We start from the raw sequence: 15401 nt of genomic DNA, 5'->3' as shown, positions 1-15401 counted from the left end.
GTGGGCACATGATCCTTCTTTCAATATTCTATATCAGAGTTGAGATAAGAGGGGAAAGTTTAAACAACACTTCAGTAAATGTTCAGGGGAAACAACTAAGGGAGGAGAATGTAGTGCCTAATGCATAGCCAGACGACCTGCTGTATAAGGTAACACTTATTCTAGGTAGGTTGCAGGGCCACACCATGTCAGCACTTTACTCAGGACACACAGTGTTCACACACACAGTGGTATGAGGGTTGTGGAATAGGCTCTGCCTCCAGCACCCCTGGCTCTGACACACACATGCAGCTGGAATCCAGTCTAGGGGAGAAACTAGTCACAATTTAGTCTTTGGGGTGCCCACTTGCCCATTGGCTCAGCCCCTCCCTCTGTGTCTGATTAGGCTGCCTTCTTCCCACATCTCCCCACATCTTTCAAGGCCTTCTCTTCTCTGCATTTCTGCGATGTGCAGATATGCTTCTGTGCTGAGCTCCTGCCCACACACTCCCTGCCCACGTAGGAGGCCCTTCTCTTGGGACAATTAAACAAAGAGGGAGGGCACTGAGAAGACAGAAAGGCTGGAGCTGGAGCACCAGAGATGTTGCGCAGAGGAAAGAAACCAAGGAAAGGACTAGCTTTCCAGATCCTGGAGCTTGTGCTGGGGAGAGCAGAGGCACAAATCTTCGGGCTAGCTCCCAATGGGTGGTTATACATGACTTCAGATGTGGGCTCTCATGTCTGAGAGGTAGGTCAACAGGGGCCTGGATCCCCCAGGTCAGGGCATGACTTGAGGTCTAACAAAGCCACAGGAAGGCTCACGAGGGAAGTCACCCAGAGAGAAGGCTTCCATGAACACATCCAAGTTATCAGTCTCTGGGGACCTGTGGGACCTGCTGGTGAAGGGCAAGGGTGCGGACAACAGGCCAAGGTACTGAAACTGGAAAGGCAATGACAGACCTTAAGAGGGCCCATGCGTTCTGGGGTGAAAAGCACAAGGATTTTTCAAGGTGTTGGGGGAGACACTCCTGAATGTTTCCAGCCATTTGATGGCACTGCCCCCAACAGTGCTGTCTCTGATTTGGCACAACTTCCTCTGTAATGTCTCTCAGCATCATCACTGCTGCATTTTAGTCTTTGTTAAAAAATCTGAAGAAAGGTTTTCACAAATCAGTAGAGACCACAATTCTGTCCCTGAGATTCCATTTCTCCCTGGATGAGTCTCCCAGCTTTAAAAGGCAATGCCATCCTGAGGCCTGGGAGGGAGCCAGACAAGGGGAGGGACGGAGTGCCCTAGGCCCTCTGCTGGCCAGACCTGGTATTGCCAGCACAGCCCGGAGGCCCAGGGCCAAACAGAGCACCACAACCTGTGCTCCAGGGCCCTCAAAGGCACAACTGCTCCTAGAGAAATAGGAACAATGGTCATAGCTACCATTCATTATTAAGCAGGTACTGTCTGTCAGGCTCTAGTAGGCAGTTTGCACTCATTATCTCATTTACATTTTAATTCTCCAAGCATTTCTTTCAACAACCCTGAAAGATTTTGTAAGAGGCTGAGTCCCCCAGTTAGTAAGAGATGTTTCGGAACTAAAATCCTACTCCGATTGGCTCCAAGCATCTGACTGGCTCCAAGCTCTTTCCCCTCTCTTGTGCTTATAAGTCAGCCTAATACTTGCCCTGACTGGGCTGTGACTCTGACCCTGGCTCTAACCCAGCTAGATTATCCACTTTTGATCTGAGCCTCAAGCCAAACCCTCGCTTCAGCCTCAAACTAGAATCCACCCACCTTGCCTCCTGCTCCTGGCTCTTGATTCCTGGCTTCCAGTGTTTGCACTAGATCTTCCCTGGGGTTGGATGGCCCTTCTCCCTACCAATTTGATTTCCTTCCAAGCTCGATACTTTATTTCCATCTGTCTTCAGGGCTAGCAGCCAAATCCTCAGAAAGAAAAGGGTGAAGTGTGGAGGACCAAACAAGCTGTGAACACTGAGGAAGAGTGTATATCCCAAGTGTTAGCCGGGCGAGGTGTCCTGAGGTTAGTGACCCAAGGTGGGAAGTGGGTGAGGCCCTAGGTCCTGTGGGAGGGAAAAGAGCTAAGCCAGAGCAGCTGGGCTCTCAGCAGGAGGTCCCTTTGACATTCTTGACACCCATGTAGGAATCTAGCAGTGACTCCAAAACTCCTGCCCTCCTCTCACTGTATGTGTGCAGAAGGGAGAGCTGGAATTGGCAGCTCTTCTCCAGAGCAGTGGGTGGTCCCTTGTCTCTGGCTGCAGCCTTGAGATCACACTTCAGCACGATGGGCAGGCTTGCTGGTGACTGGCTCCTTCTCCCCTGATTACCAGTGTTACTGCTTGCAACAGTCATTCTCAAGAAAGGAAGGAACTTGCCTGGCCTCAGCCTCAAGCTGAGGTAATCTCTTTCCTTATCTCTCTAGAGAAGCAGTAAGACAGACCTAGGTTTTATGCCATCTGACTGAGGAGCGCTGTGATATTGGCCAAGTTATCTAACCTCCCAGAGCCTGGGTTTTCTCATTTCAAAATGGGGTAATAATAGAACTTTCACATTTGGTTGTAAGGGTTAATTGAGAGAATGCACTTAGCTCAAGGCCTGGCATGAAACAGCTTCTTAATAAATTGTATCTAATACTTTTAATTATTTATGGGCTTCAGTTTCCTGATCTGGAAAAATGAGCATAATAATAATAATTTAAACTTCTTAATGTTTTTCTAAGAACCCAATGAGATAATGGATATAGAGCAGTTATGAATGATTCCATAACAGTGTAAAAAATTGGATATTTCCTTGATTCTCTAAATCAGACAATTCTCAGCTAACCTTTTAACCACCTACCTTATGGAAAATTTTATCTCACTTGTGTTTTGTGGCTTTCTTTCCAATCTGTTTTCCCCTAGTTGAGCATCTTGCAAAAGTCTCTGGGGGTTTTATGTTGGACAGAATAACTGGAGGCGGGGAGGGCCTCGGCCTTCAGACCATGCCTGTTATGCTGGTGTGCACCTTGTTCAGGCCTGTCCTCCCCCTTGAGGGTGCTGCTTTGAGGCTTCAGTGCCAGCTTGGACATGGTGATCTTTCCTGTTTCCATTCAATTCTTAATGTTCTCTATTCTGGGCCCCCTGTGAAAGTGGGGTCCAGGCTACTTTTCTCCCCAGAAACATTGTGATACGTAGAATTTTGGCTCCCATTACCTTTGTCCTCTGGTGTTATTCCTGGGATTTTGGCAAAAGGGGCTGCAGATTTAATTAAGATTAATAATCATCTGACCTTAAAATAGATTATCCTGGATTATCTCAATGGACCTAATCTAATCATATGAGCTTAAAAAACAGAGATCTTCCTTAGCCTTGTAATAGAAGGGAAAGTAAGAGATTTGAGGAATGAGGAAGATTTAACTTGACTTTGTTGGCTCGAAGATGAAGGGCCCATATGTCAAGGAAATAAGGACCTCAGTCCTACAACCAAAAGGAATGGAATTCTTTCAATAACCTGAATGATCTTGGAATCAGATTCTTCCCCAGAGCTTCCAGAAAAGAGCCCTGTTGACACCTTGATTTTGGCCTTGGGAGGCCCTGAACAGAGGGCCCAGTTGAGCCACACTGTGCCTGGATTTCTGACTCACAGAACTGTAAGATAATAACGGGGTACTGTTTTAAGCTGTTAAATTTGTGGTAATATGTTACAGCAGCAAAAGAACACTAATACAGTGCTCAAGAATCCCATTCCTTTTCTTAGTCTTGGGGACTCTCCTCTCCTCAGGTCCTGAAGATTCTGTTTCTTCAACTCTAAGCCCTCACAGACGGTTGGGCACAATTCACCCCCTAGGTGAAGTGTTTGTAAAAGTCTAGGAGCCTTGCTTTTCACAAACAAAACCTAGGGCAGAGAGTTTCTGAAAATTTCTATTTTTGATGCTGCTATTTAAAAAGGTTTAAGTCTAGGGGATACAAAGATTTATGTAGTTTCTTATGATGGGAGGAGGGACAAAATGAACAAATTGGAAATGAACATCTCAATAAAAGTTCCTGACACGTATATAAGTACCCAGCCTAGTACTTAACATACAGTAACGAATATGCTTTGGAATTAAAAAAATTTGGATTTTTGTTGTTCCAGGAATTTAAAATTTGGGTTGCCTTCTGCCTATCCTGACCTAACTCTATCCAGTTTTACCCAAAATTATTAAAACATTATCTTCTGTGCCATGATGAAAAGCACTCCACAACTAAAGGACCCCAGCATGTGGAATTGCTGATCTTCAAGGTGACTTCAGGTGTGGTGGCTCCACCATAAGGAATTTGATCTCTTCATCCTGGAACATCAGAAGCTGAGCAAGATGCACAGCTGACCCCAGAAGAGTTTTGTTTCTGCATCCAAGATGAGCCAGATGGCCACTTATCACCCTCCTTGTGCTGTAGACCAGGATTCTATGGAGTGGCAGGGATCACCTGTTCTAAGAGACCTTTCTCTTGGGACAGGTGTGCATACTGTATTGTGTCAATGAAAAGCATATTCTCACCTCTCTAAATCCATCAGGTACTACTAAGATGGCCTTCATAACATACCCACCCATTCTAGCTCAACCTGATTTGAGGGCAGATATGGTAGGAAAACCTCTTGAGAAGCTGAACATATCTTCCTCCAACTTTAGGCCTCTATCTGCTTCAACTCTCATCTCTTTGGTTGCCAAATATATATTTGAGTACCTGCTATGTGCCAGGTAAAGTTTTGGCCCTGAGGATACAGTGATGAACAAGACAGACTTTGGGCCAGCCCTATGGATCCCATATTTTGTAAGAAAGATAATCACAAAATAATCACATACTTTTAAGTGATTTAACATGCAATGACTCTGATAGTCTCTCCTGACACCTTGACTCCAGCCACAGCCTTAGTTTCTCTTAAAGAAAGTTTTGTTCCAAGTCCTTAATGTCTGAATGCATCTATGTCTCCTGCACCTACCATATGCAAAAGGTTGGTCAGCTTTGAGGAACCAACAGTTCTAGGGGAATGTCTCCATGACCACACATCAGCCGATGCTCCCACACATCCCGCCCTCACAGCACTGAGGGCCCTACCCTACATTCTCTCATACCACCTATAATAGTCATTTTTGATATTCTATAATTGCTGATTTGGCATCCTGAATTTATGGGCCAAGCTGATGACCAGAGTTGTTTACATCACCCCTGTGGTCTGGCTTTTGAAGGTGCTTGAAAATGATATTATGTACCTTCTAACCATAAGCTCCTAAAATGGTTTCACTTCCTGCCCAATAGGGGACATCCCCACCTAAAAACTTCCCACCACTATAGTAATAAAGGCTTTTTGTCCATGTTTTCCCCTTGCGTCTTCTGCCTCCTGATTAACCCTGGTGCGTTCCCATGTGGCCCTGTGTGGCGCAGTATGCCCCTCCTCTTGGGGACTATAAGTAATAAATTATTCTTTCAGTGGCATTGACCTGTGTCTTCACTCAGTCCTATTGATAAAGGAAATCCCAGGTACATTTTAAAACACCACCTGGCACAGCTCAGACCCAAGACTGGCTAGGCCCTGGAGGAGCTAACTTTGTGATCAAGGTGAATATGATTCAGAGATGACATCAGACTCCTCCCCACAGACCCCACAACACCTTCCCTGCCCCAGACCTGCAGACCTCTTTCCAAGTATGCCAAAGTTACTCCAAAACTCCACAAATACTAATCTTCAGTTCTCTTTAACCATGATATTCCACTCCACCCAATCTCTATTCTTTGGAATACCATATAGAGAAGGAGGGCTGGATTTCTGCTAGCATCAAGGCCAGCTTAAACAACTGGCATGGTAGGACAGGATCAGGTCAGTGGTTCTGGGAACTATTCTCCCCTTGGAATCAGTACTGAATGTGGCATAGCCCTGGTCCCAGGCTCCAGGGCTGGGCCAGAGGAAGGAAAAAGGAGTAGAGGTATCTGCTCTGGCTCACTAAGCTAGATCAAACCCCTCAGAGCTCACGAAGTTGGGGACACACACTTTGGTATGAGATGCAGTGGTCAGTGTGTGTACGTAAATAAGTCTATAAAAGCAGGTGCCCAATTACAGCAGTATGATGCATAAGCCTGTTTTGCCTTTGCTAAGTACTGATCCTCGATTCATCACGTACCCCATCCTCTTTGAATCCTACCCACCAGCTACTACACAGCCCATGCCCCTTGCCCGTGTGACCCAGAATTCAGACAGAATTCATCCTGGTCCACCAGGGCTTTGCCTTTTCCCATCAGGCCAATAAATGCTTAGTGAGGAGGCAAATACTTTATTGAAGTGCAACTTGCAGGGTATACTTGTGGACCTCCCATACGAGGGGCATTTAAAGATTGTCTTGGAAGAAGAGGGCTCTGGGTGTGGTTTTGTGTGTTCACAAGTGTGTGCAAACCTGTGGAGGGCATCTGTGTGTCTATTGGTGTATGATGCTCAGAATGTGTGTATTTATGAGGTGCACGACTGAATGTGTATATGTTACGAGGGTATAAGACATATCTATGTGTGTGAGAAAGCAAGTGTGCTCTGAGGAGAACTCCACAGCATTTTATATGGAATGCACAGTCTTGGGGCCAGAGTGTGTATGCTGGTGAGTGGGGAATGAATGTGTGCTATCCTCCTACACCCCTACGTGGGCAACTACAGACACAGTTTACTCCCATGTCTGTAACAGCAGACATGATGGCAGAGTTTCTGCAGGCAGGATTTCCTCTAACTCTGGATTTACTTGTAGGTGGGGGGCCTGAGGATAGAGATGGGGTCACTCTGGGCCTGGGGGACCCTCCTGGCCAGCCCTGCCCTCTCTACTCTTGGACGTTCCCTCCTCAGTTTCACCCTCGTCATCAGCCTCGGCCAGTTCCTCAGGCATTGGCCACTCTCGAGTCTGCCACTCCAGCCGTTCGATGCGATAAGCAATCTTGAGTGCGCTGGACTCCAGCTCAGCCAGGAGGCGTGCAAACTTGGTCTGCAGATCATCCAGTTGCTGGTCGAGGCCTTGCAGACGGGACTCTGTGGCCTCCTGTAGGGCAATTTCAGCTGCTTCGGCATTTACGTCCAACTTGTTCATTTTGAGCAGGATCTCACGGCCCTTTTCCTCCATGACGGTCTGGGCCTGTGGATACTCGCTCAGTACTTCCCGCAGGTCCTCCTTGCTCAGGCAAAACAGGTCTGAATAACCTAGACTCTTGATGTTGGCTGTGCGGCGGTTCCCAGACATGTTCCCTGTGGCATATAGGCAGACATGTGAGAAGAATAATTAGTCAGGTTGGGTGTGAGGGGGCATTTCACTCCTGAACCAGGACCCCCACCTTCATATTTGCCCTTCTGAGTCTCTTTTTCTGCTTCATTAACTCTTTCATTCAGTAAAGAACTGGGGACTAGGCCATGTGCTGGGTGGATATCTGACTTGCCTCTAAGAATTCACAGTCTAGAGGAGGTAGACATTTAATCGGATAGTTACATAACAATATAGCTGGTGCAGTATAGACATATGCATCCGGTACTGTGGGAAGATAGGCAAAGAGCCCCTAACAAGCTGCAGGGTAGAGAATTTAGGGAAGCCTGGAGGAAGTGATGCCTGACTGAGTAGGAGGTAACTAGGGGAATAGAGGGAGGGAGGGAGGTATCTAGGCAGAGGGAGGAGCATGAGCAGAGGGATGGAGGTAGGAAAGTTAGGTGGATGCAGATAATAGTAAGTAGTCCAGAGTGGCTGAAGTGCAGGGTGTGAGGAGCGTGGAAAGAGGAGGAGAGAACCAAATCATGCCGAGTCTCATAAGGCATGGTAAAGAGTTCAGACCTTATGCTGAGGGCAGTGAGAAACTACTGAAATATTTTAATCAGGGGAGCTGTATGGTATCATTTGCATTTTAGAAAGATACTGGTGGGGGGTGGATGGGAAGAGAGGTTAGGCCAAATGCTGCAAAGTCTCATAGCTAGAAGGACCTTAGAAGGGGCAAGGGAGCCACTGTTTGTTGAACGCTTGCTGTGCACCAGGCACTGTGCTGGGTGCCTCACCCATACAGCTTATTTAATCCTCACAAATAACTCTTTGGGTTTTTAATATCAGCCCCATTGGATAGGTGAGGAAATGGAGGCCTAAAAAAGGGAAGTGACTTGTCTGAAGTCAGGTAGACAGTGGCCAACTCCATATAGGATGTGGAGCCTGAGGAGTCCTTAGGGGACAGATGTGAGGCCTTTAGAACAACTAGACAGTGGGATTCCCAGGCTGAGAGTGTATCCAGCCTCAGTCAGTGACAGTGCACTCACCCCCTTTCATCTCCTGTAGCATCGGTTGAACAACTCCTACTGCACAGGGCTGATGAGAGGAAAAAATGAGCCAGTGTAGAGTACCTGGCCTGACCTAGCCTGGAGTTGATGGAGTACCTGGGGATTCCTTCCTTTCCACTTGGCTGTGAGAAAGTTGTTCCTTGTACTGACCCCAAGTGTGTGTACTTATTACCCATATGACCTAATTACCTGTGGACAAGTTCCCAAACTTCTCTGTGCTCCAATTTCCTTACCTTTAAAGTGCAGATAATAGTACGTACCTTATAGAGTTGCTGTGGGAATTTAATGATTTGGTACATGTGAAGCACTTTGAACAGGGCAGGTACTAAGCACACAATAAATATTAGCTGCTATTATTATTATTATTATTATTATTATTATTATTATCTCTGCTACCTTCCACCGGTCTGTTGGTGCTTCAGGTTGACACCTACAGAGCATGTGTCCTCTCTCTTCCAAGGACCCACCCTCCTCACTGACCTTGGATCAGCTTCTTCTCAGGGAAAAGACCCTCCATGTCCTGCCTTTCTCCTGAGCCCTCTGGTGACTCAGGCAAGTGCCAAGTTTCCTTAATCTGTAGGCCCTGATGTACCATCTGGTCTCAGTACTGGGGTCTGCTGTCCCCATACACCTCCCCTGGCCCTGTTCCCAGAACAAATGCTGGGGTACCCACCTTTGATGTTGATGATGCTGATCTCCCCAAAGTAGAGCCCTGCACCAAGCACAGCGTACTGTGTGATTCCATCATCTGCCACCACGGCAAGTTGACCTTCGCGGATGATGTACATCTCTCGGCCAATGTCCCCCTTGCGGCAGACATATTCACCTGGTGAGTAGGTCTGGGGCTGCAGCTTCAGCACCAGCTCCTCTAACAGGCTGGCCTCACAGTTCTGGAATATCTGCACCCGGCTCAGAGTAGACAGGTGTACAGACACGGCCACTTCTGCCCGCAACCGCTCGGGCAAGTGCTGTAAGATAGCTACCTCATTGGTCATCTTCTTGTTGATCTGCAGGTGCTGGTACCTGGGGGCAAGGGCAGCACCAGTTCCTCACCAGCCCCCTACATGCCTGCCTCCACACCTTCCATCAGTGCTCAAGTTAGTTTCAACCAAGAGCCCAACCACACTGAGATCTCACAGGGGCATGAGAATACTTGACAGTTGGCTGATGAATACTTTCAGTCCGCAATTTCCTTTGCTGGTCACAGATAGGTTTTGACCTTTTCTTCCTCAGCCAGGGCCTGGAAGCCTCTACCAGCTGACAATGAATAAGATACTCTTTACCTCCTGTCAGGCTCTCCCCACCCACCAGTGAGTGATGTTTTGTGCCATCCCACTGACACCTACTTCAATCACCAAGCCCTGTCTTCTCTAGAGGCCCTCTGCTCTAGTCCCCAACTTGGTGTCGCTTCCTATTGTTCAGCCTACAGTATGGACTACCATAACATAGTCAACCATTTTGTTGTTGGCCATCCCCAGGGTGGGGAGGGATTGCCCTTCCCTGTTTACTGCTTCCAGGCCCTCTGAGCCCTACAGGCAGTGCCAGTTCCCATTCCCTGGTCTCCAGGTTATCCTTTCTCATGCATGAGTTCCTCTTCCTGTCAGTCTCTTACCCAACCCCTCCCTCTAAGGCCAGATCCAATTAGTGGAGGACATTCTTTTTCAAGCCTCACCCAGTGAACCCCCCAATGAATGCAACATCCTGACTGCCCTGCCTGGCCCCTCAGACAATAAGAAACCAGCCATCTTCCTCAGATTCTATCACATACACCTCTCCCTGTCCTGGGCTGGATCCCCAGCATCCTCACCAGTCAATAACTCGCCGCTCCAACCGGCGGTTGACATGCTGCAGCTTCATGTACTTCTTCACAAGTGCATGGTCTGGGTAGAAAGCTGCATCTGCAGTGTTCATGTTGTAGATGACAGAGCTCATGCTACCCATGATGGTGGCAAAACCCATGACGGCCAGCAGGAAGTCTCCCACCATGAAGAGGTACTCCTCCTCCCGGGCTGGCAGCGGCGTATCGCCCACGGTGGTTAGGATCAGTGTGGAGAAGTAAAAGCTGTAGAGGTACTGGCGCCGCAGGCGCTCAAAGCCAGGCTGTGCGGGATCAGGGTACACCCAGGAGTCACGCCCGAAGCCCAGGTACCTGGACAGGGCAAAGTACAGGCAGCTGTTCCAATGGATGACAACAAAAATGTAAAGCATCAGCTTGGCAATGCGAAAGGCGTTTGGGTAAGCTGTGCGGGTCTCTGTGCGGTCAAAGGCCTCAAAGAGGCGGGGTGCCCTCAGAAAGCGGTTCAGCCTCAGTGTGGGTGTGTGCAGGCCCAGCTGCAAGTAGGCCACGTCTGTGGGCACTAGGGAAGCCAGGTCCACGAGGAAGCTCCAGGTGCGAGCATAGCGACTGGCGATCCTACTCTTGTCCACCACAAGGATGCCCTGTTCCAAGAAGCCTGGGGAGGAAGAGGGGAGGTCAGGCTGGGGTCAGCTGTAAGATGGAGTCAGGTATGTGGCTCAGTCAGGGTGCCTGCCTACTCCTGTAATAAGGGTGAGGGTGGGCAGGCCAGGCTGGGACAGAGGGACAGTCACGGGGACAGGGTAGTGGTGGGCATAACCTGTTCTAGGGTTTCTGTGGTGAGCATAAGGGTGTTGACAAGCATAGAGGCATGTGAAAGTGCCGTCAGGGAGGGGGTCACTTTCTTGTTACTAAGAGGAAGGGAAGACAGAACAAAGGGTCAGTCCTGGGACTCACTGACCTGTGTGGAAGCGCACCACGATGTCCAGTAGGTACAGCAGGTCACTTATGTAGTCCAGCACTAACCAGGCTACCAGATAACCATGCTGCAAGTCAGGAAAGCAGGCTCTGCGTGGTGGGGAGAGAACGGATTTGTTTAAGGGCACTCTCCGAGTGTGAGGTCATCTGCCCAAGCCACACAGCACTCTGCCCTGGGCCCTCGCATAGGCCCTGCCCCTCCCCGGGGTCCCACCCAAAGGCCCGCCCTTCTCCTGGGTCTCAGTTTTTAGCTCTTGTCTCTGCTTAAGGCCCTCCCGTGGCCCCACCAAACCTGCTGACGATGATGAGGAGGTTATACATTACTGGGAAGACCATTGTGTTCAGCCACCAGTAGTAGTAATCCCCAGATGGGTCCAGGACAGGCAGCGACTTCCTGGGGACAACAGAGGAAGTCTGTTTCATTTATTCACCAGACATTCAATGTTGAGGGTCTGGGGGCACCAAGAGGAATTAGGCTTTATCTAGTGCAGTGGACAGATCTGACACCAGGGACCAGGATCTCTCACCTGGCCTTGGACGGAGCAGGGGGCCTGGACTCTGTTGTCTTCACTTTGCTGTCCTGGTTCATGGTTCTGTGACCTGGTGCCTGGGTGTGAGATATCCAGGGCCTCTGCCTGTAGGTGGCTTCAGAAGGTGGGGGCTAGCGTCTGCCTGCCTGGAGGAGGCTGCCTTTGGTCTCCAGCTGCGACTTCTCTGTCTTTGGTGTCTGAAGCTCTTAGCAACACAACCAGGGCAAGCTGGTACTGAGGGGGTGGAGGCAGTGTGGCTCCAGCTCCCTGCCCTGTCTCCCAGGGCCTAGGCTTACACCTGCCCAGCTAAACATCACTAATGAGGTCCCTGGAGAAGGTGAGGGTGCATGCCTCAGGGGTAAGCCTGGGCAGTGTGTCACCTTCCCTGCCAACAAGGTGTAGTACATAGGGGCCCTCTAGGTCAGGAGATCTGGGTGCCAGTGTAGGCTCAGTCATTCATTCAGTTTTACATTGTGCAAGTTCCCTGCTTGGGCCTTATTCTTTATTCACTTAACAACTATTTACTGAATGGGTCTTTTGTGTCAGGTGCTGAACTAGTCTCTGGGGACGAAGAATGCGTGTCACATCAGATGTGAACTCTGCTTTTATTATATGCACCCTTATCTACATCCACATTAACCTTGCCTCTTTCCTGCTGGATGAGTGTGACAGGGGCCATCCTGTGGGGTTTTGCCCCTATTCCTTCCTGTTACCTCTAGGGCCTGATCCCACCAGCTATTCCACATGTTTCCTAGATCCTCAACCTCTTTCAATTTCCCTTTCTGTGAACATGCCTAAATCTCTCCCATACTAAAACAAACAAAAAATCTAAAAATTCTCCCTCAGCTTGATGTCCCTTTAACTACTATCATCTTTCTCAGTCAACAAGTCATAATCAGAACACCTGCTATGTGCCAGGTCAATATTGTGCTAAGCACTGGGGATAAAAGAAGAATGAAAAACATTCCCTGCCCTCCAGAAACTCACAGTCCTGTAGGGGAAATAGTCAGGTGTGCAGGCAATTACACGCCAGACTGGTGGGTACTCCTTTAGGTGGATACACAGAGGGCTATGACAGTACACAGGAAGGGAAAGGAAGGGTCCCAACTGAGCCTGGATTCTGTAGGAAGAATAGGAGTTAGTCAGGTATAGAGATGAGATGGTGAAGAGCACTAGAGGCAACATGCGTAGAATGTGCAAAGGAATAAAGATTTCCAAAAGCATGGGTGACAGGGGGAACATTAAGTGGTTTTTGTAGAGAACCTGAGGGGCCAGTGGTGAGAGATGAAGCTGAATGTTGGACAGACACCAGCTCAGGGAGAGTTTTGTCAGCCATGTTATAAATCTTGGATTTTATCTAAAGGCAATGGACAACTTGTGAAGTGTTTTGCACAGTTAAGTGATATGGTCAGATTTGTGTTTTTGGAGAGTTTCTTGGAAGAAACGTCTATAGTCCCCAACATTTTATCGAAATCCCCTTTTGCCATGGTTTCTGTGATACCATAATTTCTTGGTTTTCTGTTTATTTTTTCTTAGTGTCTTTCATAAGCTCCTCTGCCCATCCCTTCCATGCTGATGTTTTTTAGGACTCTGTCCTAGGCCTTTTCTTTCCATCCTCCCAACTCTCTCTGGCCAATCTCAGTCACCCACAGGATTTCCTTTCCCATCTAATGACTCCCAAGAACTCTTTCTGAGCTGCAGACCTTTGTATACCACTAATTTCTCACTGGATGTCCCCACTTGGATACCCCACAGTCACCTTCAGCCCATTGGGTCTATAACTGAGCTCATTATCTTCCCCCATCTGCTCTTTCTTTTATAATATCTATCTTTGGCATTTCAGCCAAAATACCCAACACCAGTATTTATTATTATCGCTATCATTATTATTATTGTATGACATTTTGGCGGTTTTTAAAAATGGTCACAAATTCTTTGACGCTCCTCCCTTATGACTATTTCAACTAATAGAGTACAGCAGGAGTGATGTTGTGTGACTTCTGAGGCTAGATCATAGAAGGCCATGCAGCTTCCTTCTGGTTCTCTTGGAATGCCAGTTGTTTGGAAGCTCCCTCTCAGGATGCTCCCTCTTGGAATCTAGCTGCCACATTGTGAGAAGCCATAGCCACAAGCAGCAGTTGTGTGTCTGTACTCTGTTTGACAGCCCCACCTGAGCTCAGCCTTTGAGTTGTCCCAGCTCAGGCATCAGACATGTGAGTGAAGAAGCTTTCAGATGATTCCAGTCATCAGCCTCAAGTCACCCCCAGGTGTTCGAGCTTCTCAGATGAGTGTCTTGCTTGAATTTGCAGAATCTGTGAGCATAATAAAATGGCCATTGTTTTATACCACTAAGTTTGGGATGGTTTGTTACACAGCATAATAACCAGAACAAACATACATATAGAAAAGTGCACATTTTCTTAGTATACAGCTTGATAAATTTCACAGAGTGAACACACCTATGTAACCAGCACTCATGTAGAGAACCCCACTTTGCCTGCTTCCAGTCAATGCTTTTCCAAGGGTAATCACTCTCCTGACTTCTAATAGCATAGTTTAGTTTTGCCTGTGTTTGAACTTATATAAGCTAAGCATCAGTTTTTAGTCCTTCCTCTTTTTTCCCTCTTATATTCATCCAGTCATCAAGCCCAGTGACCTACCTTCTAATGTTCACATATCTATTTCTCTGCATCCGTACTACTCTAATTTTGGCCCTATCAATCTGGCCATGTATAAAATTCTTTATAGTTCCCTATTATCCCAAGGATAAAATCTAAACTCTTTAACTTGACCTACAAAGCTCTCTAGTGTCTCACCTCTGTCCTTGTCTTCAGCCTTATCTCAGAATGTTTCCTCTGCATGTTCCCTAGGGTCCAGACATGCTGTACTGATTGTTGTTCCCAGCGCACCCCCTAGGAGTTGTCCATTCTTCCTTGCCTTGGTATGTGCTGATCCTTTGGGCCGAAACTTCTATTTCTTTTTCTTTCTAAATACTTTTTGTTTTGAACTAATTTTAGGCTTACAGAAAAGTGGCAAAAATAGTACAGAAAGTTCTTGTAAATTCCTTACCCATGTTCCCCTGTTATCATCTTATAGAACCAGAGTACAATGATCAAAACCAGGGGATTAACATTGGTACAACACTTCCAACTAAACTACAGACCTTATCTGAAACTTCCATTTCTCTTAGTGTATCTTACTCTTGTTTGTTTCTTAAGACTCTGCTCAGACATCATCTCCTCCTGGAATGCTTCCCTAAGCCCCTTCCCTCTCTTTCCCCTCACCCTCTGAACACACGTATGTTAAATCCTGCTCCTTAATGGTCCTGGAGGGCAGAGACCGGTTCTAATTCACCTGGAATCCCGCCTGACAAGGAGGCATTTATTCCGTGATCATTGAGTGACTGAATAAGACAGTATCCAAGAGATCACGGGGCAGCAGGTGTTGGGGGAAGGAAAGGGGGCAATCATCGCCCGGGTACTATGCAAGCTGTGCGGGCTGAGAAGGCAAAAATGAATTAGACTGTTGTCAATCAGCCCTCGCTAGAGCGCTTTTCCCCAGGCCCCGCCCACCTACTGACTCCGCCCTCAGGCCTACAGTTTCGTACTAGCCACGCCCCTTCCACGCCCAGTCTTCCACTCTAAGCACCTCCCAGGGTCCGTGGTCTCGTCTCTTCCCCTCTTGTCTCTTGCAGGCCCATCTTTCCCTAAGCCCCGCCCTCTAGTCTTTCCCTGTATCTTAATATCGCATCCCTCCTTAGAGCCCTCCTTCTGCCCTCTGGTTCGACCTTTCCTCTCCAGGCTCCGCCCCC

At 47.9% G+C, this 15401-nt stretch overlaps 1 protein-coding gene across 1 annotated transcript; it reads right to left on the bottom strand.

Moving 5' to 3' along the window:
- Nucleotides 1-6260: 6260 nt before the first annotated feature.
- On the bottom strand, nt 6261-15281 carry CNGA4 (cyclic nucleotide gated channel subunit alpha 4). The gene is made up of 7 exons (XM_070491558.1): nt 14407-15281; nt 11588-13902; nt 11353-11454; nt 11044-11150; nt 10095-10740; nt 8961-9310; nt 6261-7222 (listed from the first exon to the last, which is right to left on the bottom strand). The coding sequence occupies exons 2-7, from the start codon at nt 11647-11649 to the stop codon at nt 6762-6764; spliced, it is 1728 nt and encodes a 575-aa protein (XP_070347659.1). The 5' UTR covers nt 11650-13902; nt 14407-15281; the 3' UTR covers nt 6261-6761.
- Between the last annotated feature and the right edge of the window lie 120 nt (nt 15282-15401).

Source organism: Equus asinus, chromosome 20, assembly GCF_041296235.1.
Source record: "Equus asinus isolate D_3611 breed Donkey chromosome 20, EquAss-T2T_v2, whole genome shotgun sequence".
Lineage (NCBI taxonomy): Eukaryota > Metazoa > Chordata > Mammalia > Perissodactyla > Equidae > Equus > Equus asinus.
This window is presented reverse-complemented; position numbering and strand designations above follow the sequence as displayed.